The sequence below is a fragment of the Dermochelys coriacea genome, chromosome 22, assembly GCF_009764565.3.
Source record: "Dermochelys coriacea isolate rDerCor1 chromosome 22, rDerCor1.pri.v4, whole genome shotgun sequence".
In the NCBI taxonomy this organism is placed as follows: domain Eukaryota; kingdom Metazoa; phylum Chordata; order Testudines; family Dermochelyidae; genus Dermochelys; species Dermochelys coriacea.
Genome location: NC_050089.1, coordinates 1694726 through 1719932, shown reverse-complemented (window position 1 = coordinate 1719932; position 25207 = coordinate 1694726). Strand labels below are relative to the sequence as shown.

General features: G+C 59.3%; 2 protein-coding genes across 10 annotated transcripts in view; one reads left to right on the top strand and one right to left on the bottom strand.

Annotated features, from left to right (window-relative positions):
* ROBO3 (roundabout guidance receptor 3) overlaps positions 1-2335 on the top strand; it is a 241993-nt gene extending 239658 nt beyond the window's left edge. For all 7 annotated transcript variants that reach the window (XM_043500994.1, XM_038380836.2, XM_043500993.1 and 4 more), the window contains 3 exons: positions 265-441; positions 944-1098; positions 1894-2335. In XM_043500994.1, the coding sequence (XP_043356929.1) occupies positions 265-441; positions 944-1098; positions 1894-1905 (344 nt within the window). In that variant the 3' untranslated portion in view covers positions 1906-2335. The remainder of the gene's footprint in view (positions 1-264; positions 442-943; positions 1099-1893) is intronic.
* A 9607-nt stretch (positions 2336-11942) lies between these two features.
* Positions 11943-25207, bottom strand: part of ROBO4 (roundabout guidance receptor 4) — a 69941-nt gene continuing 56676 nt past the window's right edge. Inside the window, exons 16-20 of one of the 3 annotated variants that reach the window (XM_038380667.2) lie at positions 23840-23981; positions 21494-21715; positions 18977-19383; positions 16127-16372; positions 11943-12923 (exon numbers count right to left, since the gene is read on the bottom strand). In XM_038380667.2, coding sequence (XP_038236595.1) covers positions 12748-12923; positions 16127-16372; positions 18977-19383; positions 21494-21715; positions 23840-23981 — 1193 coding nt within the window. In that variant the 3' untranslated portion in view covers positions 11943-12747. Of the gene's footprint in view, positions 12924-12962; positions 16373-18976; positions 19384-21493; positions 21716-23839; positions 23995-25207 lie in introns of those variants that run through there. The other 2 variants (XR_005289942.2, XM_043500991.1) reach the window with 2 other exon arrangements.

Genomic DNA, 25207 nt, shown 5'->3' with positions numbered 1-25207 from the left:
CCAGCCTGTGACGGAGCTGCTAGCTGTGATGCCCACGGCAATGCCAGCCGGGCAGCAAGGAGCAGGCCGGGCAGCATGGCTCCTGGCTCTTCTGTCTGCCGGGGAGCCAATGGCCCCATTGGTGTAACCTCCGTGTCAGGGCCCCCTTCCCAAGTCACACCAACCCCCATCAGTATCTTTGTTGGGGAGGGGCCTGGGTTTGGCTGGGTTGATGGGCACGGCCTTACTGGCATGCTGACACAATTCCCTCTGCTTCTCACACAGATCTGCCACCGCCCCCACTGCCACCGCCCAGCGAGGACCCCGGGGCCTCTGCTCAGCCCCTGGCGCCACCATCGGCCTGCGGCGTCTCCTCTCTGGAGAGGGACGTGAACAGTGCCAGCGCCACAGAGCGGAGAGCTGGCCATCGGACCGTGCTGGGCCAGCACCAGCACCGAGATGGTAACACCCGCTGTGCAGCACCCACCAGAAACCAGCCACCCTCGGGCACAGACAGGCATGTACCTGGTGTGGTGCCATTGTCTGCACAGCCAGCGCCCTGCCAGCCACACATGGAGCCTGACCCTCCCGATGTCTAGCCCCTCAGCTGGCTCCTGGCTGCTGGGAGGGCCCACGTGGCCCCAGGGCATTGGGGCGGGGCTGTACAGACGCGGTGGCAATGCGGTTCCATGGCAGGGCACTGCGGGTCTCCGAGGTGCCCTGCAGCCAGACTCCAGGGGAGGCCATGGGGTCCAGGCCCTGCCCAGGAGCTGTGGGCACTGGGTACATTAAAGATCCAATGCCAAGGGGAGGTGGGGCTTAGCCATGGGTGCCTGAGCTGCCTGTCCTCTGCCATGTGCTTCAGGGGCTCCCTATAGGGCCCCGTCCCGCCGGGCGCGTATTGGGCAGGTGGCTGCGGGAGGCAGCGCCAGACCCACCCACGTGCCTGCCCCTTCCCTTGCAGTGGAGGAGATCGTCCCGTACAGCAGGCCCACCTTCCTCTCCAGAGGCCAGGTATCCAGCAACTGCTCCACGACCGGCAGCTCCTCCTCCAGGGGCTCGACGGGGTCCCGGGGCCATGGCTCCGGCCGCAGCAGGACAGCCGGGGACCGTAGTGAGGTGAGCCAAGGCACATAATCTGGGAGGCCTGCCAGGCACTGGGGGAGCAGCGACTTGCAGGGTCAGTATCTAGCTGCATGGCAGAGCCAGGGCCGGACACTGGACCCCCTGGGATGGGGCTGGTGTGTGGGGTGCCGAGCGTGGGCTGGATGGGGCTGATTCCCTTTCTCTCCACTGCATGCTGCACCAGGGCTGGTTTGCTCTCCTGGGTCTCCAGCCGATGGGGGAGCGGTTTCGCTAGGAGGGGCAGGGAGGGCTCGGAACAGGGGCCTGGCCTGGCCAGGGGAGTCTCCTGGCCAAGCCAGACCCGTTAGGGGGCTTTCACCTTGCCCTGCGGGAGGGAGCAGCCCCATGCCCATGGGCCCTGCTTTGCTGTGGGAAACCCCCAGGAGGGGCCCACGGACTTGGAGACAGCTGGGTGTTTCTGTGGTGGGCTGGGCAGCCAGATCACCTGCATGGCGGGGGTGTTCCCAACGTAGCCCCACCTCAGGGCAGCAGCCCCTAAAGGAGTCCTCCGGAGGGGAATGCTGGGGAGGTCCGGGCCCCACAGAAAGGGGGAGCTTGGATCCCCCCGGCCATGGCTGCCAGCGACAGGTGGGGCTGCTGTGGCATTTCCCCATGGCCAGTGGGCATCGCCGCAGGAGCTGGCGAGCCCTGGGGCTGGGGCCCCATGATCTCTACAGCCAGGGGCGGGGCAGAGGGGCCCAGCCAAGCCGTGCTGCGTCCGGCCCATGCCCGCGATGGCCTTAGCCCCTCCCAGGTCCCAGCCCTGCTGACGATTTTCTCTCTTTGCAGGAGAAGAGATGAAGCCAGCGGCGCCGGCTGAGTGAGCGGACGCAGGCTGTGAGCCGGGCTCTGCCCTGAGATCTGGGCTGGGCTCTGGGCTTTGGGCTGGTTTAACTGATGACACTGTGACTGGAGCCAGGTAGCCCAGTCCCTTGTAAATAGGTGGGGTCGGGAGCGGCAGGCAGGCTGTGTTTATACCCAGGACACGGGGCTCGTGGGTGAGGCCTGCATGGGCCGTTCAGTGCCAAGCCGGCAGTTCTGCAAAGGAAGGTTTGTGCCCAGCAGGGCAGGGGCAGGCAGCTGGGGCAGGACCAGCTTCCAGCCAGGCTCAGAGAGCAGCCCACCCGCACGGCCCGCCAGCCCAACCAGCCCCTCGTGTGGGCAGGGGTGTTTTTTGGTAGCTAATGAATCCGTTTGTAAAACAACCAATAAAGCTGTTTGTTACCCTGGACCGAGCGACGGGCTTTGCTTATTGGGGCAGGGGAGGTCTGGGTCTTGGGAGATGGGCGGCAGCAGGGGGCTGCCCTGGGGCGGGGAGTGGGGGGCACGTCCTAGGCTTCAGAATATTCCCTAAACGTCCTTAATGCCACACTGCCAGTGCTGGGCAGAGCGGGCTCCTCGCCTGCACCGTTCGTCAAAGCTCAGGTTATTGCAAGTGAAAACTTATCAACAATCTCAGCTGTTCCCCGCCTGGGGCCATTTACCCGCTAGCCCCTGCCCAGGGCGGCCCCGGGTTAGTTCTGTGTCTCGTCCGTGTCACTGCCAGGCTCTGGCCCCTGCACCAGCTGAGTGAGGGGTCACTTCAAACCCGCGTCATGGATGGTTTGAAAAGGCCGGGCTGGGACAGGGATCGATGGGGTTGGCAAAAGCTTTTTATAAACCCTAAACTGGGGCTTGGCCCCAGGGGCTGGTCCAGCTTGGGGCAGGGGGAGCCAGCTGCTGAGGCTTGGCCCGGGGGCCAGACTCAGTGCTCAGAGAAGGGGGGGCCACCCGCTGCAGTCTCCAGCCTCCAGCAAGGCAGGGAGGGACAGCCGAACATGGCACTCAGTGCCATGGCAACTCACTACGGTCTGGGCCTGCTGTGTGGGCATGGGGGGGGTGTGGGCGCTTGGGGCACTGTGAGATGCCCTGTCTGCCAGGCCACGCCGCGCTGCCCCTGCACTAATGACACGCTGCCTGTGACGGCACATGAACCCCAGGGCAACGGAGGGGTGTGCCCAAGCCTGGCCTCCAGCCCACTGGCCGTGTCCGCTGAGCCTGCTCAGGGTCCGACCGGGGCGCATGGGGGTCAAAGGGCTAGTGCCCTGGCTACATGTGTGTCTGCCCCGGGGGGATGGCAGGGGGGCTGGCAGAAGATCACAGCTTGGCAAGTCCTGAGCCGAGGGGTCTCCCCTCACTGCTGGGACAGCTGTACCTCTGCCCGTGGGGCCTGCATGCCATCCCCTGGCAGTGCCGAGCCGTCGGGCCAGCGCGGGGGGGGGGGGGGAGCTGCAGACGCCGTGCAAGCCACTTACAGTGGCACCGGGGCCGTTCGGAAGTTGAGGTGGCCGGTGCTGGCCTCCTGCAGCACTCCCGCCCTCAGCGGCCCGGGAGTGGGGCTGATGGTGCAGAAGCAGCAACTGGGAGATGGTCCCAGGCTGGGGGGGGGGGGGGGCCACCGGCTGCTTGTACTGCCGCACACAGACTCAGATCTCTGGCTGAGAGGTACCCCCAGCTTCTGGGGTGGGGGTGGGGGCATAAATAGGGGAATCTCAAATAGAAGCAGAGAGACTATTTAACCTCTGTACTTGGCATTGGTGTGACTGAGGCTGGCATCCTGTGTCCAGTTCTGGTGTCCACAGTTCAAGAAGGATGTGGATAAATTGGAGGGGTCAGGGAAGAGCCACTAGAATGATTAAAGGGTGAGAAAACCTGCCTCATAGTGCCTACTCCTGGGGGCATCCTGCATGAAAAAATTCTGTGCCAAAAAATTAAAAATTCTGCGCACAATATTTTAAAATTGTGCAAAATTCTGCAAATTTTATTTGTCAAAATAACCCTGCATAATCCCACCAGTTTTGGTTATTTTCATCATTTATTTCAAAATCCCTGTCAACAAGTAGGTCTGAAACAACGCAGACACACACAAAAATTCCCCCAGGAGTAGAGAGTTAAAGAAACCCCTATGACAACCCAGTTCCTATTTCTCTGCTCCCTTCCCCAGAGCCCAGACGGGGGGGCCAGACACCTACTATCCACCCCCCCAGGCCAGCTGTGGGCCCCCCCAGGCAATGCACCCAAACTCCCTCTTTTCCAGACCCCAGCCATGGCCCCCCCAGCCCAGACACACACACACACCCCGCCCCGAGCCCAGGGATTCAAAGGGGGAAACAGCCTGATACTTGGTCCCAGGCTTTCAATAGCATAGAGTTTCCTGCACGCCTCCCTCAGGGCATTCTGGGAACTGCAGCTGGCAGGAACCCTCGAGTGTCCTCCCCCGCCCCCGGGCAGTGGCTTCTATGTGGGAGCTGGGCTCGGCTGGGTCCAGCGGCCCCTAGTGGTGGCCAGCAGCAAAATTCTGCACACAAAACATTAATTTCTGCAAAATTCTGCATTGTGCAGTGGTGCAGAATTCCCTCAGGAGTAAGTGATAGACTCAAGGAGCTCGATCTAGTTAGTTTAACAAGGTTATGACATTGTTAAGCTAACTTGTGATGACCATCCCCATGTACAGAAAGAATAGCAAATATAGCAGACGACCAGCTTGGCTTAACAGACAAATCTGTTAAACGAAAAAGGAAGCTTACAAGAAGTGGAAACTTGGAAAGATGAATAGGGAGGAGTATAAAAATATTGCTTGAGCGCACAGGGGTGTAATAGGAAGGCCAAAGCACCATTGGAGTTGCAGCTAGCAAGGGATGTGAAGGGTAACAAGAAGGGATCCTACAAGTACGTTAGCAAGAAGAAAAAGGTCAGGGAAAGCGTGGAACATTTAATGAATGCGGGAGGCAACATAATGACTCATGATGTGGAGATACCTGAAGTATTCAATGCTTTTTTTTGCCTCAATCTTCAGAGACAAGGTCAGCTCCCAGATGGCTGCACTCGGCTGCACAGTATAGGGAGGAGGTGAGCAGCCCTCAGTGGTAAAAGAACAGGTTAAGGACAATTTAGAAAAGGTGGACATGCCCAAGTCCATGGGGCTGGATGCAATGCATCTGAGGATGCTGAGGGAGTTGGCTGATGTGATTGCAGAGCCATTGTCCATTATCTTTGAAAACTCGTGACAATCGGGGGAGGTCCCGGATGATTGGAAAAAGGCTAATGTAGGGTCCATCTTTAAAAAAGGGAAGAAGGAGAATCCGGGGAACTACAGACCAGTCAGCCTCACCCCAGTCCCTGGAAAAATCATGGAGCAGGTCCTCAAGGAATCCATTTTGAAGCACTTGGAGGACAGGAAGATGATCAAGAACAGTCAACATGGATTCACCAAGGGCAAGTCATGGCTGACCAATCTGATTGCCTTCTATGATGAGAAAAAACCAAAGTGGTGGACGTGATATACCTTGACTTTAGCAAAGCTTTTGATATGGTCTACCACAGTATTCTTGCCAGCAAGTTGAAGAAATATGGATTGGATGAATGGACTATAAGGTGGATAGATTGTCAGGTTCAACAGGTAGTGACCAACAGCTTGATGTCTGGTTGGCAGCCAGTATCAAGCGGAGTGCCCCAGAGGTTGGTCCTGGGGCTGGTTTTGTTCAACATCTTCATTGATGATCTGGATGATGGGATGGATTGCACCCTCAGCAAATTCACGGATGACACTAAGCTGGGTGGGGGGGGAGGTAGATATGCTGGAGGGTAGGGATAGGGTCCAGAGTAACCTAGCCAAATGGGAGGATTGGGCCAAAAGTAATCTGATGAGATTCAACAAGGAAAAGTGCAGAGTCCTGCACTTAGGACGGAAGAATCCCATGCACTGCTACAGGCTGGGGACAGACTGGCTAAGCAGCAGTTCTGCAGAAAAGGACCTGGAAATTACAGTGGACAAGAAGCTGGATATAAGTCAACAGTGTCCCCTTGTTGCTAAGAAGGCTAATGACATATTGGGCTGCATTAGTGGGAGCATTGCCAGCAGATCGAGGGAAGTGATTATTCCCCTCTATTCAGCACTAGTGAGGCTACATCTGGAGTATTGCGTCCAGTTTTGGGCCACTTGCTACAGAAAGGATGTGGAGAAATTGGAAAGAGTCCAGTGGAAGTCAACGAAAATGATCAGGGGTCTGGGGCACATGACTTACGAGGAGAGGCTGAGGGAACTGGGCTTGTTTAGTCTGCAGATGAGAAGAATGAGGGGGGATTTGATAGCAGCCTTCAACTATCTGAAGGGGAGTTCCAAAGAGGATGGAGCTCAGCTGTTCTCAGTGGTAGCAGATGACAGAACGAGGAGCAATGGTCTCAAGTTGCAGTGGGGGAGATCTAGGTTGGATATTAGGAAAAGCTATTTCACTAGGAAGATGGTGAAACACTGGAATGGGTTACCTAGGGAGATGGTGGAATCTCCATCTGTAGAGGTTTAAGGCTCGGCTTGACAAAGCCCTGGCTGGGATGATTTAGTGGGTGTTGTCCTGCTCTGAGCAGAGGATTGGACTAGATACCTCCTGAGGTCTCTTCCAACCCTAATATTCTATAATTGTATGATTCTATGACTTGATCACAGTCTATAAGTACCTACATGGGGAACAAATATTGACTAAGGGGCTCTTCAATGTGGCAGGGAAAGGTCTAACACGTTCCCATGGCTGGAAGTTGAAGCTAGACTAAGTCAGACTAGAAATAAGGTGTACATTTTTGACAGTGAGTAATTTCCCAAGGGTCGTGGTGGATTCTCCATCACAGGCAATGTTTAAATCCACATTGGCTGTTATTCCAAAAGCTCTGTGCTAGGCCTTATTGTGGGACAGGTCTTTGACCTGTGCTATGCAGGGGGTCAGACCAGATGGTCCCAGTGGTCCTTTCTGGCCTTAGACTATGAATTTTTGCCCGTCTGCCCCATGCCAGGTGGTGAGTCTGGCCCTGCAGTCCAGGAAGGGGAATCATAGAATCATAGACTCACAGGACTATTCCAGTCCCCTGCACGCGTGGCAGGACTAAGTATGATCTAGACCATCCCTGACAGGTGTTTGTCTAACCTGCTCTTAAAACTCACCAATGACAGAGATTCCACAACCTCTCTAGGCAATTTATTCCAGTGCTTAACCACCCCGAGAGGAAGTTTTTCTAATGTCCTAAACCACCCTTGCTGCAATTTAAGCCCATTGCTTCTTGTCCTATCCTCAGAGGTTAAAGAGAACAATTTTTCTCTGTCCTCCTTGTAACAACCTTGTATGTACTTGAAAACGGTTATCATGTCCCCTCTCAGTCTTCTCCTCCAGACTAAACAAACCCAGTTCTTTCAATCTTCCCTCATAGGTCAGGTTTTCTAGACCTTTCATCATTTCTGTTGCTCTCCTCTGGACTTTCTCCAATTTGTCCACATCTTTCCTGAAATGTGGTGCCCAGAACTGGACACAATACTCCAGCTGAGACCTGATCAGTGTGAAGTACAGTGGAAGAATTTCTTCTTGTGTCTTGCTTACAACACTCCTACTAATACATCCCAGAAGGATGTTCACTTTTTTTGCAACAGCGTTACACTGTTGACTCATATTAAGCTAGTGATCCATTATGACCCCAAGATCCCTTTCCTCAGTACTCCTTCCTAGGCAGTCATTTCACATTTTGTACGTGTACAACTGATTGTTCCTTCCTAAGTGGAGAACTTTGCATTTGTCCTTATTGAATTTCATCCTATTTACTTCAGATTATTTTGCCAGTTTGTACAGATCATTTTGAATTTTAATCTTTGTGATGAAGCAGGACTGTTCTTAATGTTTCCTCTGAATATTGTGGGGGTGCCTCAGTTTCCTCTATACAGTTCTTAAGTATCTAGGTGGTGGCATAAGGATCATTGCAGAGCCCTGGAGGGCAGGTGTGTGCAGGGGTCTGGACACAGAGAATGGCTGACACCCTGTTTCCTGGCCACTGTTGGCCTGGCCCTTCACCCCTGCAAGGTGAGAGCTAAAGGGTTGGAGAACAAAGGAATCAGGTGACCTCCTGGCCCGGGAAAGGGACAAAGCCCGGGGGGGGGGGGCTGGAGAGGGTTTTCAGTTTGGGGCTGGCTGGGGACATGGAGTGAAGTACAGATGTGGTTGTCTGGCTCATTGCCACCCCAAAATGGACCCAGCTGAGGGGTCCTGTTCTCTGCACCTACAAGCTCTGGTTTAGACCATGTTCCTGTCGTTTAATAAACCTTCTGTTTTACTGGCTGGCTGAGAGTCCCGTCTGACTGCGGATTTGGGGTGCAGGACCTTCTGGCTTCCCGAGGACCCCGCCTGAGCAGACTCGCTGTGGGAAGCGCACGGAGGGGTGGAGGATGCTGGATGCTCTGAGGTCAGACCGAGGAAGGGGGAGCCGGGTGAGCTGTGTGTCCTGCAGACAGGCTGCTCCCATAGAGGAGACTTCCCCAGAGTCCTTCCTGACTTCGTGGGGAGCAGGTCCAGAGCATCGCCCGGGGACTCCGTTACAACCTTATCCCCTTAAAGCGCTTGCAACCCCTCCCAGCATGGTGTTGTCTGCAGATGTTATCAATGTGCTCTCTAATGCACCGGTGTGGTGCCAGCGCTCCGCACTCACGCATCACCACTCACGGAGGGATGTGCTCTCACTCCAGCACCCAGCCCATCGATCGCCCCAGGAGCAGCGCAATTGATTCTCACACAGGCAGGGCTGTTCGAGTGACTCGGGAGGTGAAGTGAAGTTCACTGAGCGCCGGCACACTCAGCGGGGCCGGGGGGGGGGGGCTGGGCGAGGGGGCCACAGCTCAGGCTGGGCCTGCCAGCAGAGGTGCTGGGGATCCAGCTCCATTCGTCTGGCTGTGCTGGGACCACAGAGCGTGCACCGACAGGCCAGGCCTGCCTCATGCCTGAGCTCCCACCCCGAGCAGCAGCCTCCTTCAGCTCCCTGCAATGAACAGTGCCTGCAGTGCCGGGGCTCACCTCTGCTCCACGTCTCTCCTGGGACATCCCCAGTCCTGCACCGATGGGGGCCCAGCTGCCTTCCTCCCCAGTTCCTTCTCCCTCTGCATCAGTTCTAATCGCCTGGGCTGGACAGCACAACGGGCACTGCCAGCCCTTCTGCGCTGCAGCCGCCCAGGACTGGGAAACTGGGCACAAAGCACAGCCAGCTGCAGATGTTGCCTTCCCATTCAGCCCCCTGCTGCTCCTCACCGGCTGTAGAGCAACCGAAATGTGTACAGGCAGATTCCCAGTGGTCACAGCAGGGCCAGGCTGGGCACCACAAGCTCAATGTGGGGCGCTGGGCAGAGCCGGGCAAGGTTAAGATATGGGGTTACGATGGCTAAGTGCAGGTGGGTGCCAACATGGCAGGAGGCATTAGACTATGATTATTGTGGCCAGCGGGTGGTTTCAAAGGTGCCCTGCAAAGAACCCAGCTGGGCCTGGCTCTGCCTCTTCACTGACGGATAAAGTCTGGTTTGTGTTTTCAGAACACTGTTTTTTCCCCGGAGGACTGTCCGGGTGCTAGGGTCATTCCTGCCTGACTCGGGCTGTGGCCTACACACTGTCTTGGGCAGTTACTGGAACGTGACTTAACGAAGTCCAGCGTGTTTGGAGCAGTCAGAGTAACAATCCCCCACTCTCGCGTCCCCCAGCCTCTCGCAGTCCATCAGGAATAGCTAGGGAGAGGAGACCTAATGGGCAAACTAAGAGAACTCCCTCTTTATTACGCCCCTGCTCAGGGGTGTTTTGTGCCCAGCACAGCAGCCAGCAGACTGGATGCCACCCACCTCATCTGCCAGCCACCTTCTGCACGGGGGCTGTACCTCTCGGAAAGACACCGGTTGGGACTTTGCATGTAGGTGCGTGTACCACGCTACCATGTTGGTGTTCGCACCCTGGCGGGCTACTATCAATAGACGTGTTTGAGGGGATGGATGGGTGGCATTTCCCCGCCATGCCAGGGCAGGACTCACCCATCTGGGCATGGCTAACCCAGCCCTACCAGCTGGACTGCACCGAAGGGCAGATTTCCCAGCCCAGCGAGACTCCTCAGACCATCAGCAAGTGCCCACCAGACTCCCCACTGTTGTCTCTCTAGGGGCGGGGGAAACATAACAAAAGCAGCACAAAATTCTGGCTGCGCCTGGCCCCTGCCCAGCTGTGCTGTCTCCAAAGGCCTAGAGGGAAAGGGTCCGAATCGCACTCAGGGCACAAAGGCTGATGATTGTGTGCCCGTGCCCTGTTCACTGTCCAGCTGGAAGCCTGTCAGGAGCCCTGATAACCCTGCCAGCCTTGGCTCTCCGCCCGCCCGCTGCATGCACGTGGCAAAGGCAGAGGCAGTGACTCCCCGGGGCATGGAGCCTGCCTGACCGCCGCAGGACCTGGGCGACCCTGAGGTGACGCATGCGGGTTCTGGTACAGCAGCACGTGGCTTTGCCCAGGCAGCCAGGCTGGGGCGGGTAGTCGGGTCCGGGCTTGGGACCGTGCGTTTGACTCTCCCAGCAGCAGGGCAGACGTGCAGCGGCCTGGCTGTGGCTGCAGGTCCCCTGGCTCCAGGCCACCCTGATCACACAATGTCGATCTCTGCTCAACCCAGCCCAGGGCGATGGTGCTCTGAGCCAGGCTATCTGCACCGTACCTGGGGAGCCGGCTGAGCCGTGTGCCATATACCTGCCGTGGATGGGGCACACACTGGCGCTGGCCACACCGGGGCCTCTGCCCTGCACAGGAGCAAGTCTCCCAGCCCAGCGCGTCGACGTGCCTCGGGCCTCTTGGTCCCCTCTCCCCTCCCCATGCCAAGCTACACCATCAAGGCGCTGCGCTTAGAGCATTAGCCCGAGCCTATTGACCCGGGCTGGGAGGCGTGCTCCAAAATGCTGTGACAACATAACCACAGAGCCCCCTCTCCCTCTGCAGCACCCCATCCTGATGGCAGGGTCCAGGCACTCTGCCCCAGACACACCCATTGCCCAGCACCCCAGGGGTAGCGCACTCGCTAGGGCAATGCGGAGGGGAGCTTGCTGCTCGGCCTGACCTGGGGCCATGCCGCTGCAGAGCGCAGGGATTCGCCGCACGGCTCCAGTCGTGGGGAAGGGCCGCGGGGCCAGGCGTTGGCAGAGTCTCTCCCAGAGAGCTGTCGCTCGAGCAGTGGCAGGGCGCTCGCCCAAAGCCCAGCTCCTGGGGCAGTTACATGTGCCTGGTTTCAGGGTCACAGCAACTCGTGCTCAGGGCTGGGGCATGTGGGATAACGTGCACCGTGACCTGTCCTGAGCGTGGCTGCCAGGCAGCGACATGGCCTGGGGACCGGAGAGGCCAGAGCAATGCCGCACCTGCCCTGGGTGGCGTGCTCTTGGGCACTCCAGCCCCCTACCCCTGGGCACCCTGGGTGGCTCTTACCACTCCTGATCTCTGGCCTGGCTAGTAACCCTGTCCCCAGCCCCGGTCGGGTGCTTCCAGGAGGGCAGCAGGCAGCTGCAGCCGGGCCTGGGTGGCTGATTTTCCAAACACCACCACTGCATGCTGGCCCGCTAGACCAGGGTGATTTAACTCCTCGAGGGGAGTCTCACAGCGCTGAGCGGGGCTGGGCCACCCACATAGCCACTGCAGCGGGTATCTGGCTAGCTTTAGTGCACGTTGCCTAGCCCGCAGGGCTGACCACCCGCTTGCAGTGACTGCGGAGGGGGAGCCCACCACACGCAGAGCCCCGCGGCATACAAGCTCCCTGCACGCTGGCCATACAGGAGCCAAGGGCAGAAGAAGCCCCCTCCGCCCCCCCCATGCTCTCCGATAGAACTTGCAGCTGTCAGGAGTTTGTTTTCAGCTGCTTTTTTTGCACCTTTCATTGCAGCGCGATGTCCAGGCTGTGGCGGGCTCCTGGGGTGCTAACTCCGTGCCCCGTGGGTATGGCCCCGTGGCTCGCTGGGCGCTGTGCAAAGGGTAACTCAGTAGCCATTGGTTCGCTGGAAAAGCTCTCTTTATTTACAGGAATAAGGCCACAGCACTGGGAAATCAGGCAGGTCAGGAAAATGTCTCACAACAGCCATTAAAGGAAATATTAAACGCTCCAAGGCTCATGCCTCTGCAGAGCTGAGAGCATTGCCCAGGGCAGACCTGACCAAACCGTAACAGGCAATTGCCAAACAACCCCCAGCTTTGAATGTGCTGAACCCAGCTGGGTGGGCAAAGCCGCCGGGCTCCCAGCTCCAACCTGGGCAGCAAATGCAGGCCTCTGTAAACCGACAGCAGCTGCAAGGGCCTCCAAACCCAGGGGTTCCCCATGTGACCCAGGAAAAGCCCACGATGGCGAGTGCCCCAGACAGCGTCACAGAGCAGAGATCAGTCCTGAAGCCAACAGCAGGAATCCTGGCTTGGCCCCTACATGGCGCGCCAGCCTGTGAGTGGGGCAGCGGGCGAAGTCCTGCCAGGGACCAGGCACTCAGGAGAAAAGGAGGCAATGTTTGCTGGCCGTGCTGCGTGGGGCTCCTCTCCTGCACGCGGCTGGCGTGGAGCTCGGTGAGGGCTCTGCACTGCCCCCTCTGCCTGGCCCTCAGCGCGTGGGGAGGCTGGGGAATCCTTGTCCCCTGGGACCGCAGCCCCCGTTGGGGGAAGCGGCAATGGCCTTTCATCAGGGATGCTGTTGCCAATGACCAGGAGCCAGGCGTGTCTAGCAGGCACCGGGGGCGGGCACAGTAGTAACCGAGTCTCCCTGGGCTTTGGGCATCCCAGACATCGCGCCCGCCTGGTACTGAACGCGCTCGGCTTTCTACGCCTGGACTTCTGTCGCCCCCGCATCCATCGGCTGCAGCGCAACCCTGGTCGTCTCCCCCTTCCTGGGAATGGCAGAGCCGTTTGGCACGGGACTGTGGGCAGCAGGGCAGGGGGCCTGGCACTCCCCCACCGCTCCTGCAGCAGGACTGCTGGACTCCAACATGCAGGCACCTGGAAAGGAATCACCTTTTACTAGCAGCGATCAGCAGGGGCTGAACAGGATCAGAGCGTGACTCTGCCGTCCACGGGCAGACCAGGTCCCCATGCCAGGCCTGGTCTGCCCAGGGGGGATCGGAGGAAAGAAACCCGCTGGCCTGTTTGGGAGTCAGGTGCTGGTAACAAGGGACGCTCTGAGCCCCTGGCAAACGAGCTTGTTTCCTCGCAAGATGGGCACGACAGCAGGGCTTGCCACGCAGGGCCATGGCATCTCCAAGTGGCACAGGGCAGGGGCATGCCCAGAGGCAAAGCTGCAGGTTGAGGGGCTGGAAGGGCCAGGTCTGTCCTACTGCCTGCACAGAGCACTCAGCGACGGGCCAAGGGCAGCGGGGCCAGGAGACATTGTGTCTCTTCCAGCTTGGGCACAGCCTCACTTCCCCTCCCCAGGCACCCCACACTGTGCAGCGGGAGAACAAGCCCCACCCGCTCCGGGATGATGGCCAGGAGCCGAGAGACGCCTACCCGGGAACGGAAGGCCGCAGTGCAGGACGCACCAGAGCCTCGAGGATCCGGGCCAAAATGTACCTGGCCCAGCGCCTGGCCTTGGATCAAACCTTCTCCTCTTCCCCAACCAGACCCCATGGATGCAGGCATCGCTACCCCGTCACACACATCTCCCAGTGCCCCTTGCCCTTCACTAGCCTGACCCCAGCTCCCACAGCACTGCCCAAAGCAGCCTTGCCTCACCCTCACCCCAAGGGGTGCCCATGTCAGCCAGTCACCGCCCTCAGTGTCCTGGGCTGAACCAGCTCCCTCTGGGAGCTAATCACTGCACGCAGTACAGCACAGTGCCCCAGGGATGGACAGGCTGAGCCTGCTGTGGGGAGTGGCAGTCCGGCTGGGGGCAATGGGGGGGGCTGGGCTGTGGAGCTCCAGGGCAGGGACGAGGCCACCAGAGGCTTTGCAAGTCCAGGTTATTATGTGCGGCACTGGCATCCCTGAGCTGCACCCAGTGCCCCAGGGTGCGTTTCTGCTTGAACCAGTCCTTTGGGAGCCATGGTAGAGTTCTTGTGCCCACCCGCCCCCACCCCCGGCTGCACAGGGCTGGGGAGAAGCGTCCTACAGGGCAGGTTATTCCAAAATTCACTAAAATTTGCACCTGCCTCCAGATCGGCTGGGCTGGCCAGTGTCCCAGCCCGGGGAGGCCTGGCCTGGTGGGCTCACTGGCTTGTTCCAGTGTGGCCACTCCTGAGGCCAGTCCGGCATGAGATGGGACAAGGTGCCAGTGATCGCTAAAAGGAAGAGGCTAGCTTCTTTCCTGCAGCTGCCCTCGCTGTCAACCCCCAGCCCAGCGAGGCGAGGCTCCAGTGTGGCTGCGGGGGGGAGGAGGGAGGAAGCAGGCTGCCCTGGAGCCGGCACCCGTGTCTAGCCGAGCATCTCACCTGCTCACTGAAGCATGCAGGTGTGCAAGGCTGGACAGGTGGGGGAGGGGGGTGATGCTGGCAGGCCAGGTGCCAGCTCATGCCAAGGTCCCCATGTCTCTACTGGACACTGACAGATCCAGGGCTGGAATCACTGTAGCTCACATGGGGGTTAATACTGATCAAATAGGTCTGAGGATGATAAGGACGTTTAGTGGTTGGCCTCTAGTGAATGCCTGGTGGTTGCAGCCTGCATTGATCTGTCTTCCACATTATTGGAGCGGGTGGAGGGTGAGCCTCGAGGCATCGCCATACCGGAGAGGCCACTAATTAGTGTGACGAGCTGCTCTTCTGCAGAAGTTGTTGCACCCCCTTGGGAGGGAGGAGACCCAGCGATATCAGACAGGCTCTGGTGGGAGCCTACAACTGGAAACGCCTACATCCGGATTGAGAAACGAAGCGCTCCCCGTTCTGCTCTCCTCCCCGTGAAGATGAGGCATGCGAGTGGATTCCTCCATCAGCTGAGTTTGCAGCGGAGAGCACATGGCCGGAGGAGGATAAACCCCCCAGACAAAAGGAACTAGGTATCTGTGCTGCTTGGACTTGGGGGCGGGATGGGGAGGAAGGAGTTTTCTAAGCATAAGCAAGGGATCCCCAGTGCTTAGCCTGGGTTAGCCCTAAAGGACAATAGAACTTGCTGATTATAGATGCCTTTGTTACACTGGGAAAGCTAAGACTGGTACCTCATTGCTGTGTCTCTATTCGCTTGCTTTAACCTTGTAAATAACTCTCTAGTTTTCTTCTCCTAGGTAATTAATCATCATATAGTTTATTAGAGGACTGGCCACAAGCGTTGTCCTTGGTGTGAGACCTAACATGGCCTGGAGCACGTGGGTATCTGACTATTGCTGTAATTCTTGGTCGGGAGGGTCACCTGTCAGGGCGATAGGGCCCCGTGGGTGGCAAGCCGGAGCGGAGTACCCTGGGGCTGGCGGGGCTCCGTGTTCAGGCTGTCAGAGTGCTGGTGCAGTTTACATTTGGGGCAGTTGGTTGGTTCGAAGTTCAGGGGTTCGGGTCCAGGGTTTTATCAGTCTGCCCTGAGGCTGGCACTCACACTTGGGAGGGCTACGGGGCAGAGGGCATTTGGTAGCAGGAAGGGGCTGGGGCACTTATCCAAAGGGGTTGTCAGAGGGGGCTGTTTGGGGACTTTTTCCTGGGCTGGGTGGGGAACTCTCCTCCCTTTCCTAGCTGCTGGGAGAAGCGGGCTCCAGGTCTCTCTCCCTTTGATCGTTCTGCTTCTCTCCTGGGGAGTCTCCCAGTGGTTTTTTCTCGATGCTCCCTACGAGCCTTGGTGGCTCCCGGCCCCTGCTCTAGGGGTGAGTGGAGGGTGCTCCTGTGTCTGGCCTGGCTGGCACCTCTCCTAGGCACTGTGTGCCCGCTGGTGTGTGTCACAGGGAGCTCTGCAGACGACAGGAATCTGTTCCAGCCCCAGTGTGGGCGCAAGGCCTGGAACCCGGGCTCTGGGACCCTGCCAGGAGGAAGGGACCCAGAGCTCAGGCTGCAGCCCACGCCTGAACGTCTACACCACAATGAAACAGCCCCGCAGACCCCACCGGGTCTCAGTGTAGACCTGCCCTGAAGGGCCCAGGGACGCTAAGGGCTCTGGCTGATCTCCTGGCCTAGTGCTGCCCAGGAGGGAGCGAGTCCAGGGCTACCCAGAGAGCGCAATGCCAGAGCAGGCTGGCCCACCAGTGTCCCACTCGCCCCGTGCCACGCAGCACGGGCATTAACACTTGCCGTTTGGCCCATGCCCAGGGGCAGGGCGGGTCCGGGTCCCGTTCAGTGCTGCCTTCCCCTCCGGCTTCTCAGCGGCAGGGGTCCCCTCGGGCCCCTGGGAGTACTTGGCCTCCATCTCCTCCAGCCAGCCAGTGCTCCACTCCCAGGTGGGCAGGGGAAGGGGCTCTGCTCCAGCCCACGCCGCGCCCTCCCACCGCTCGGGAGAGGGAAGGAGCCCATCCAGCGGGGAGGCAGGCGGCGAGAAGTCTGTGGGAAAGAGCAACCCCAGAGTTACGCTGAGAGGCTCAGGGAGGGGGTGGGCGCGAGTCGGTGACCCCAGGGACCCCCGGGCTGACCTGACGGTAAGGCCGCCCCACGCCCCTCCCCACCATCACTAGGGGTTACCCTGGCGTAGCAGGTGCAGCGGAAGGGCTGAGCAGCGCAGGACGAAGGGCCAGGCCATTCCCATGCCAGTGTTCAGCGGGTGGAGCAGAGAGCGGAGCCCACTCCGTGGGCTGCCAGGGCACGTGCTTCTCAGAGCAGGGACGGGCGCGACTCTGTCGCCCGGCCACTGCGTGGGGACAGGCCTGTTCAGGTCTGACCTCAGCGCCGCGCTCGCTCACGGGGCTCCCCCAGCCCAGGGCAGGTGGCCTCTCTCTGCTAGTGGTTTCTCCTTAAAAGTTGAGAAGTGGTGCTAGGGGCTGGCATCATTTCCACGTCGCTGGCACCGCACGGGGCTGGTGTCCCATCCATGGTGCTGGCAGCTCAGGCAGCCAGGCCTCCCTCTGCAGACACAGGCCTCTTCTCAGAGCCTGTTCCCTTTGCAGCTTTCTGCAGGGCCCCGGTCTACAGCGGCCTCCTGCCCCCCTTTCCCCCCCCGGTGTTGCAGACCCCCCTCAGGCTCCCATCCAGCCTCACCCTGGGGCCAGCTCTGGCTCTGCCCACAGGCACAGTGTAGGCAGCAGCGCTGGAGCAAGGCTGCGAGTGACGCACAGGGCTGGCGCTGCAGCGGGCACTGGCGGGTGGAGGAGCTGCACCTTGGGCCAGTGAAGCTGTTTCAGCTGGACCAGGTGCAAGCAGCCCAGAGAGGAGCTAGGCCAGCTGGTTCCCGCTGGGCTCCTGGAGGACTGCTGCCTGTGGACGAGGTGTGAGCTGTGTACACGTGGGTGCCATAGGGCATGGCTGAGCTCAGCGCATCAAACACCTTGCAGTGAGGGGCAGGTGGGTTCACGAGAGCCCCCCGCCCTCGGTGAGGGGCACGTGGGCACTCGAGAGCCCTCCGCCCTCGGTGAGGGGCACGTGGGCACCCGAGAGCCCCCCTGCCCTCAGTGAAGGGCACATGGGTACCTGAGAGCCCCTGCCTTCGGTGAGGGGCATGTGGGCACCCGAGAGTCCCCCACCCCCAGTCATCGGCAGGCAGGATCCAACCGGGGACCTCTGGAGCTTAATGCATGAGCCTCTACTGCATGAGCTAAAAGCTAGCTGGCTGGTAGCTAAGGGTGTAGAGCAGACTCATTAATCTCTCTCTCTAAGTGGTCTCGGTGCCACTGGATGGGACAGAACAGCTGTGTGGGTTTCACTAGCAGTGGGTTACTACATGAGCAGCTCTTCGGCTGGCTGGGCAGAGCCATGTCCTCTGGGAGGTGAGTCAATGCAGCTTGGGGCATCACAACCAGAATTCCCAACCCCTGAGAACCGACGTCCCCCAGGCGCCCGCCAAAGCTGGGCAGACAGAAACCTGCCTGCGCTAGTCACGCAGGGCACTGGCTGTAACGCACCCCTAATCTGCTAGACTGGGCGAACACCTCCCCGCCAGGCCCTGGATCCCAGGGACCATCGCCGAGCCCACCCACTGGAGAGGGAAGGCTGCACGCTGCATACCGACCCCCAGGAGGCACGGGGCCCCCCGAATGCAAGACCTCTGGACGCTCTCCCTGGGAGTGCACCTCCACCCTGCATCTCCCGCCGCAGGCAGCCAGCTGCTGCCCATACTCTGGGCAGGTCCCTGCTTCTGCTGCTGCGACACAAACTGCTCTTTCCACATCTGGATGAGATGTTTTCCACCTCATGGAGAGAGATCTGGGGAGAGACTGTGTCTGAACAATCCCCCTGCCCTTCCCAGGGCAGTGCCCCTATTGTGGGGGCAAGCAGGGATCCCCACGGTGCAGCTACCAGCCTCTGGGATGCTGATTTGCAGCATAGGGCCAGACAAGTGCAATGGCCACGCAGGTGTCTGCCCTGCCAGTGGGAGCGCAAGTCCTGGACCAGCCCAGCCCAACCTGCCCTGGCCAGCCTGGGGGTGTAAAATCAGGCCCCAGTGTCCTCTCTAAATTCAACCTCCCCCCAAAGAGGAGCGGACGCTGTGCTGGACGCCGGCACACACAGCTGCACTGCTGGATCCGTGTGCCCGAGGCCCCACAGAGCAGGCAGGGGCAAAGGAGGAGGAGGGGACGCCAGCACAGCCCCGCACTGACTGGAGGAGTATGATCCCCTAGCCCTGTCAGCTCCAGGGTACGGATTTCATGCCAGACCTTGCTCTTCTCTGCCGGCCGGCACAGAGGCTGGTGCTGGGGGGTCGAATTGGCCAGCTTGGCCCAGAAGCCGTGTTGCCCGCCCCACCCAGTGACTTTCCCAGGGGTTAGGTGCAGTGGTTCTTCAGAGCCCCCATTAATTAACATCTGCAGCCCCCTCTCCAGGGCAGGCCAAAGGTTTCATTGGCATTCTTGGTCCTAAGAGAAACAGAAAATTAACCTTCCCCGGCTCCCCTCCAGCTGTGCCCAAGGCCTGGCGCAGGGAGCAGGGCCCAGTGCAAGCTCTTTGAGCGCTTCTCCCCCGGGCTCTGGGCACAGGACACGGGCGGGATCCATGTACCTGGGCAAGCCTGCTCGGCCTCGCTCTGGCTCAGCCCAAAGCAGAAGCTGTCGACGGCCACAGCCAGGGCCCGCGCGAAGTTGGCGTCCACGAGGAAGGAGCCGTCGGAGGAGCTGACCAGGCTGCAGCGCGTGCTGGTGAAGTTCTCCTCGGAGACCGAGCCCCAGCCGTTGAGCAGGGAGCCGCCCAGCGAGCCCTCGGCCTCGCTGCGGCTGGACGAGGGCGTCCGGCAGTACTGGTGCAAGAAGGGCATGGACTGGCTGCCGCCCCCCTCCGCAGCGGGGTCGTCGTCCTCTTCGGGGGCAGGCCCCACCCCCAGTTCGGAACGCAGCGGGCCGCAGATGTACCCGTAGGTGTGCGGGGGAGAGAAGGCCCAGGGGACGGAGGAGGTGCTCTCCTGCCGGTGCCTTTGGAGTGAGAACGTGGAGCTGGCATTGACGTGGGCAGTAGCCTGAGACGGGAACTCGCAGCCCCAGGGCAGAGAGGGCTGGGCCAGGGCTCCCTGGGGGGCTCCAATCCCTGCCACGGCAAAGCCTCGCTCCTGGGGGGTTCACGGCCAGCCCTGCACTTCCCAGTGACACCGGTCCGGGGTCCCACCCATGCTCCCCGGGGCCCATTCAGAGGCCAGGTTCCAGGCCGAGCTTATTGACTTATTCTCAGCTGTCCAACCTGCAGAGTGTGACCCCAGCTCGTGGAGCGTAGCTGCGACTGAAATGGGGGGACACCTGCCTCATGCACTGGAGCTGATGGGCTGTGAAGCCTGCTGTAGCTCGATGCAATGGGGCTGTGTGGGGGGGGGGGGTCTGATGGGGCAGGGTTCAAGTCCTGGCTGACGTCCCCTTAGAGCCGTATGGCTGCATATACCAGCTTGTAGGTTTTGTTTTTTAAGCACTGATGCTGTTTAAATCCGGCTGGGCTGGTTTTCTAGCAGATCTGCGCTAGGAATTGTCTGGGGCAGGGCTCCGGCCTGTTCTGTGCAGGGGGGGCCAGGCGAGATGACCACAGTGGTCCCTTCTGGCCTTGGCATCTATGACATAAACCCATTAAAAACACCCTGTTGAGCCTTACAGCGTTAAGGCTGCCCTGACCCCTCACAACTGGAGCACACAGGCTCATCTTGCGCTGCAGGCAAACCCGTCCCCCTGCCTGTGGATCAGCGGGGGATTTGGCACCCTGGGCCAGGGGTTACACCCCCATTTGCTGTACAGAGCAGGAATCCCAAAACTAGCTCCACCCCCGGGGCTTGGTGTGATCATTGCAACACTTAACTCCCTGGCACCCTGCTGCCTAGTGACACCCTCAGCCCCGAGCCCAGGCTTCCCCTACAATGCAGGGGAGAGAGGGGCAGCTAAGCATGGGATCCCCAAAAGCCAGCCAGCTGTGTGGGGAGCCACTGAAGCCAGCCAGTGGGAGATGCTGAGAAGAGGGGTGGTGTGTGTGTTCGTATGAGTGTGCAGGGGTGTGTGTGTGAAGGTAGGTGTGTATTTGGGCAGGTAGGTGTGTGTGTTTGTGGTGGTGAGTGTGCAGGCATGTATGTGTATGGGTGAGTGGGCATGTGGGGATGTATGGGGGTGAGTGTGCAGGCAGCTGTGTGTTTGTGCAGATGTGGTTGTGTGGGTGAGTGCGCACATGGATGTATGTATGCAGGGTGACTGTGCAGACATGTGTGCAGGCAGATGTGTGCTTGTGTGAGAGTGCAGTTGTTTGTGTGTAGGTATGTGAGTGTACAGGTGTGTGTGTTTGTGTGGGCATGTGTGCAGGCAGGTGTATGTGAGTGGGTGCTTTGTGTGGGTGAGTGCGCAAGCAGGGGGGTGGGGTGAGTGTGCCAATGCAAGTTGGTTCACATGTGGGTGAGTGTGCAAGCAGGGTTGTGGGGGTGAGTGTGCAGGCATGTGGGGGGTGAGTGTGCAGGCAGGTGTGCCTGTGTGAGTGAGTGTGCAGGCATGTGTGTGTGTGAATGCAGGCAGCTGTATGTGCATGTGCAGGTGAGTGAGAGTGTGCAGATGTGTGCATGAGTGTGCAGGTGTGTGTGCAGGTGTCTATGTGAGTGTGAAGGTGTCGGTGAGTGTGCAAGCAGCTGTGCAGATGTCAATGTGAGTGTGCAGGTGTGTGTGTGTGCAGGGGTCTGTGTGAGTGTGCCGGTCTGCGTGTGCAGGTGTCTATGTGTGTGTGCAGGTGTCTACGCATGCAGGTGTCTGTGAGTGTACGGGGGGTGTGGCAGGTGTCTATGTGTGTGTGCAGGTGTCTGCGTGTGCAGGTGTCTATGTGTGTGTGCAGGGAGGGTGTGCAGGTGTCTGTGTGAGTGTGCAGGCAGATGTGGAGGGTGCTCGGCGGCTGCTGGTGCAGCCTGCTCAGTAAAGCTCAGGGAGGGTGGGGTACGAGGGTGGGTGCGGCGAGAGGTTGTGCCCGGCCTCTGGGCCTTGCAGCAGGCTGGGGAGGGGATTCCCTGGTGTGGGCCCCAGGCAGTTTCCCAAGCCCTCTCCAGGACTGGCTGAAGCGCCCTGCCGGAGCCCTTACCTCTGGCACTCGGCCTCCGCACTGAGCTCCAGGTACGCAGCCACCTGGTCGGGCGTGAGCACGGCCTCCCTGTCGTCGCCGAGCGAGGGTGCGGGAGACGCAGCGGCGAGGCGGTGGTAGGGCAGCGAGGGTGACGGCAGCCCCCTCCGAAGGGCGTTCTCCGTGCTCGGCTGCAACTCTCCAGCCGGGAACGGCCTGGCTGCCTCCCCACCGTCTCTGCTCCTGTAGGCACAGACACCATCAGCGTGGGGAGCCTGCCATGCCGGGCCCTGGCACATCCGCCTCACGCCCTCGCCTGCCCTGCCTTCCCCAATTCTGCTCAGCACCGGCGCCCCCAGTGCCATTTCAGACCCAGGGGCTCCCGTGGCGGTGAGAGGCTCCTCGCCCCGCAGTGTGAAGGCCAGGACTTGCGGCAAACCTCCAAGGGCCACTGTCAGCTGGGTGTTGGACAAAGCCCTCCATCCTCCTAACACAGAGAACACGGTACCTATACTTCTGTCCCCAAGGCCGGCTAGCTCAGGGCGCCTGTGGGCCCATTAACCTGGTCTGCCAGCACCTCCCGCCCCTCTACAGAGGGCACTGACCCTATGCCTGGAGGGCCCGGAAGGAGGAACCAGGAGATTCCTAACCGCATTTGACAAGTAGCTAAATGAATCCTCATGAGAAAGGAGAACCAACCTATAGACAGCGAGGGGGGATTCCCACCCCGCTCCAGAACCAACCTATAGACAGCCAGGGGGGATTCCCACCCCGCTCCAGAACCAACCTATAGACAGCCAGGGGGGATTCCCACCCCGCTCCAGAACCAACCTATAGACAGCCAGGGGGGATTCCCGCCCCGCTCCAGAACCAACCTATACACAGTATAGGGGGATTCCCGCCCCGCTCCAGAACCAACCTATAGACAGCGAGGGGGGATTCCCACCCCGCTCCAGAACCAACCTATAGACAGCAAGGGGGGGATTCCCGCTCCGCTCCAGAACCAACCTATAGACAGCCAGGGGGGATTCCCACCCCGCTCCAGAACCAACCTATACACAGTAAGGGGGGATTCCCACCCCGCTCCAGAACCAACCTATAGACAGTGAGGGGGGATTCCGACCCCGCTCCAGAACCAACCTATAGGCAGCGAGGGGGGATTCCCGCCCCGCTCCAGAACCAACCTATACACAGTAAGGGGGGATTCCCACTCCGCTCCGGAACCAACCTATAGACTGTAGGGGGGATTCCCACCCCGCTCCAGAACCAACCTACAGACAGCGAGGGGGGATTCCCACCCCGCTCCAGAACCAACCTATAGACAGTAAGGGGGGGATTCCCGCCCCGCTCCAGAACCAACCTGTAGACAGCAAGGGGGGATTCCCACTCCACTCCAAAACTCATCTGTAGACAGTGAGTGGGGGATTCCCACCCTGCTCTGGAACTGACCTTTGCCATTTTAAGCACAAAGAAGGTAGAAGGTCGGGCATGGATTTCCTCCCCCATGGCCCCTACACACACTGCTTGCACCAGCTTCAGGGCTGTGGGGGCAGCAGGTGACGTTCTAGGTGCTGCCGAAGGAGTGGGCATGGGGGGTGCTGGGTGCAAGACCGGCTGTGCTCTCCCCATCAGAGATTTGTGCTTGGTACTCGGTGGGGTGAGGTAACCCTCAAGCACCAGGAAGGAATCCATGAGTCAGCCACCGCCATCCCCATCGGACTCCAGATGTCAGGACCTGAGCCAGTATGAGGAGAGGGACTGGCTGGGGCAACAGAGTCTGTCTAGCACAGTCTGGCACTCGCCTGCTGCTAGTTGTCCACACGCAGTCGAGCAGCTGTGAGAGGGGGCAGGAAACACCCCTTCCAACTTCCCAGTGCCAGCGCCTCCTGGAGCCCCCACACGGCATGATGCCCCCACCACACCCCGCCTGACAGCCTAACCTGGAGCCCCCGGGCAGCCGCAGGACGTGGAGCTGGTTAGAAACTGGTGAGCTGGATTCACTGATGTGCAAAGAGTTGCAGCCTGTAAATTAGACTGCCAGCACTGCTAGAGAAAGGCGTCTCTCCGAAGCAGGAAGCAGGTAAGGCAAACCCGCTGGAGGTGTGCATGACTCCTCCTCTGATTGCTTTGTCTTTACATTCCCTCTAGCCACAGTTGGTTATTGGGCCTCAAGAACATTGTTAGGAACAAACCTCGAGTGCAGGCAAACAACTGGCTGCCCCTTTCAGCAATGCCGGGCCCAGGGTGGCTGGGTCACAGGGTTCTGCCCTTCAGAGGGGTCAGGGGGTGCACTCTAGAGGGGCTGAAGGAGCTCTAAAGTGCAGTTCACCTATTTATTTATTTAAAATAAAATCAGAAGGCCCTTACTCTGGCTGCATGCCCTGGCCCTGGGGGCTGTGCAGAGTGGGAGGAGCCGGAGGGGGGGGCAACGTGCCAGGTACGTGCAGTGAGCCTCTGGACTGCAGCAGCTTGGGAGAGCTGAAGGTTTTCAGCACTTTGGCACCCTCTCCTAGGAAAAAAAACTTGAGAAAAATGATCAGCCAGCTATGCAGCCCCCTGCCACCCATCCACCTGTCCCACCTGCCAATCACCCACCTGGCCCCAGCCCCCGTCACCCACCCACCAAACCCCCCTGTCACCCCTCCGAGCCCACCCCCCAACCAACATCCCCCCAGTCCCACCAACCAACACCCCACCACCCCAACCAACCCAACAGACCCCAGATAACCTGACCCAATCCACCCACCCCAACAAAATACATTGGCTGGAAGTTAATGCTAGACAAATTCAAAAGAGCAAATTAGCAGTGAAGGGTGATTAACCAATGGAACAATTTACCAGGAGTCATGGTGGATTCTCCATTAGGCAATTTTTAAATCAAGACTGGATATTTTTCTAAAAGATCTGCTCTAGTTTAAGCAAGAGAATCCAGGGAAGTCCTATGGACTGTGCTGTACAGATCAGATAAATTGATCACAGCGGTCCCTTCAAATCTATGAATTCGCCCACACAGCTGCACTAACCAATTCCCTCCTCCCCCAGCCAACCTGTCCTGCCCCAATTACCACCCCATACATTCACAGCTCCCAACGAACCAACTCCACAGCTAATCCACCCAGGTCCCTGAACCTACCAACCACTAGGACCCAACCAACTCTCCAGCTGCCCAAACCTCCCAACCAACACCCCAGTGCCTCAACCCTTCCATCAGCTCCCAATTAACCAACTCCCCAGCCCCGTACTGAATGACTGACCACCAGCCCTTCACCAAGGCCTCTATCGCCTACTGACCAACTGATCCTCACCCAGCCTTCACCACATCCCCAGGCCCAAAGAAACCAACTGATCCATGAGCCATGCCTCATCAACTTCACCAACTCTCCATCCAATGTCCCAGTCCACTTACCTGCAATCAGCTCTCCACTCCCAAGAGACTGACCTACCTATAGTCACCAAGCACCCAATTCCCACTCCACAAACCACTAACCTACCCACCGGCCCCCAGGCCACTAACCTACCCACAAGCTCCCTGATACCCATTAACCTACCCACCAGCTCCCCACAACTCACTAACCTACCCACCAGTTCTCCACAACTCACTAACCTACCCACCAATCCCCTAGCCCACTTCTTACACTCCCAGCTCCCTGCCACTAACCTACCCACCAGTAACCTAGCCCTCTTCCTACCCACCAGTCCCCTAACCCTCTTCCTACCCACCCGCTCCCCGCAAGC